The 680-nt window shown below is 64.3% G+C and overlaps 1 protein-coding gene across 1 annotated transcript; it reads right to left on the bottom strand.

The window, feature by feature from the left end:
• Window positions 1-4: 4 nt before the first annotated feature.
• CLU (clusterin) lies at window positions 5-590 on the bottom strand (the record flags this gene model as incomplete). Its single annotated transcript, XM_010159997.1, has 2 exons — window positions 5-340; window positions 420-590. Coding segments are annotated over 2 exons (507 nt in total), but the record flags the coding sequence as incomplete, so codon positions are not given.
• Window positions 591-680: the final 90 nt, after the last annotated feature.

Consider the following 680-nt stretch of genomic DNA (forward strand, 5'->3'; position numbering starts at 1 on the left):
GCTGGAAGAGGTGGTGGAAGCCGTGGTGGGGATGCTGGAAGAAGGGATGCAGCTCCCGGGAAAACCTCTCACTGCGTGGGAGGAAGCGGACGCGCTGGACGGGGGGACGGAAAGCCTCACGGAAACCGCCGAAGGGTGCTTGGAAGAAGGGATACGCGCGGCCGTAGACTTGGGTGCTGTCCTGGAAGATGTCGTCAACCCCATCCTCCAACAACCCAAAACTTTCTTCCAGGTCCTCAAACTGCCGCTCCTGCCGCTGGTCCCGCTCCAGCAGCGAGTCGATGCGCTCGCCGTTCACCCAGATGGAGAAGGGCGAGGAACGGTTGAGGAATTCCTCCAGCTGCCGGGAAGGGGAACAGGATCAGGCTAAAAATCTCTCCCAAAATCCAGCCCCTCCGCGTGCCGTCGGGACCGCTCACCTGCCGGCCCACCAGCCCGGAGCCGCTGTGGCAGGTGCGGGAGTAGAAGCGCATGCAGGTGTGCTTGAGGCAGGGCTTGCACTCCTCCCACAGCGCCAGCATCGTCTCGTTGCACACCTCCTGCTTCTCCGCCAGCTGCTGCTCCTTCTCCCGGGCCAGCTGCACTGCTTCCTGCGAGGCACACGCATCCAGCACCCCCCCGCTCCCGGGACACAGGGCAGAGGGGGTATTGCATCCCCCAAGCCCTTCGGATGCACCCCG

This window comes from Eurypyga helias, unplaced genomic scaffold, assembly GCF_000690775.1.
Source record: "Eurypyga helias isolate BGI_N326 unplaced genomic scaffold, ASM69077v1 C15363955, whole genome shotgun sequence".
NCBI classification, from domain to species: Eukaryota; Metazoa; Chordata; class Aves; order Eurypygiformes; family Eurypygidae; genus Eurypyga; species Eurypyga helias.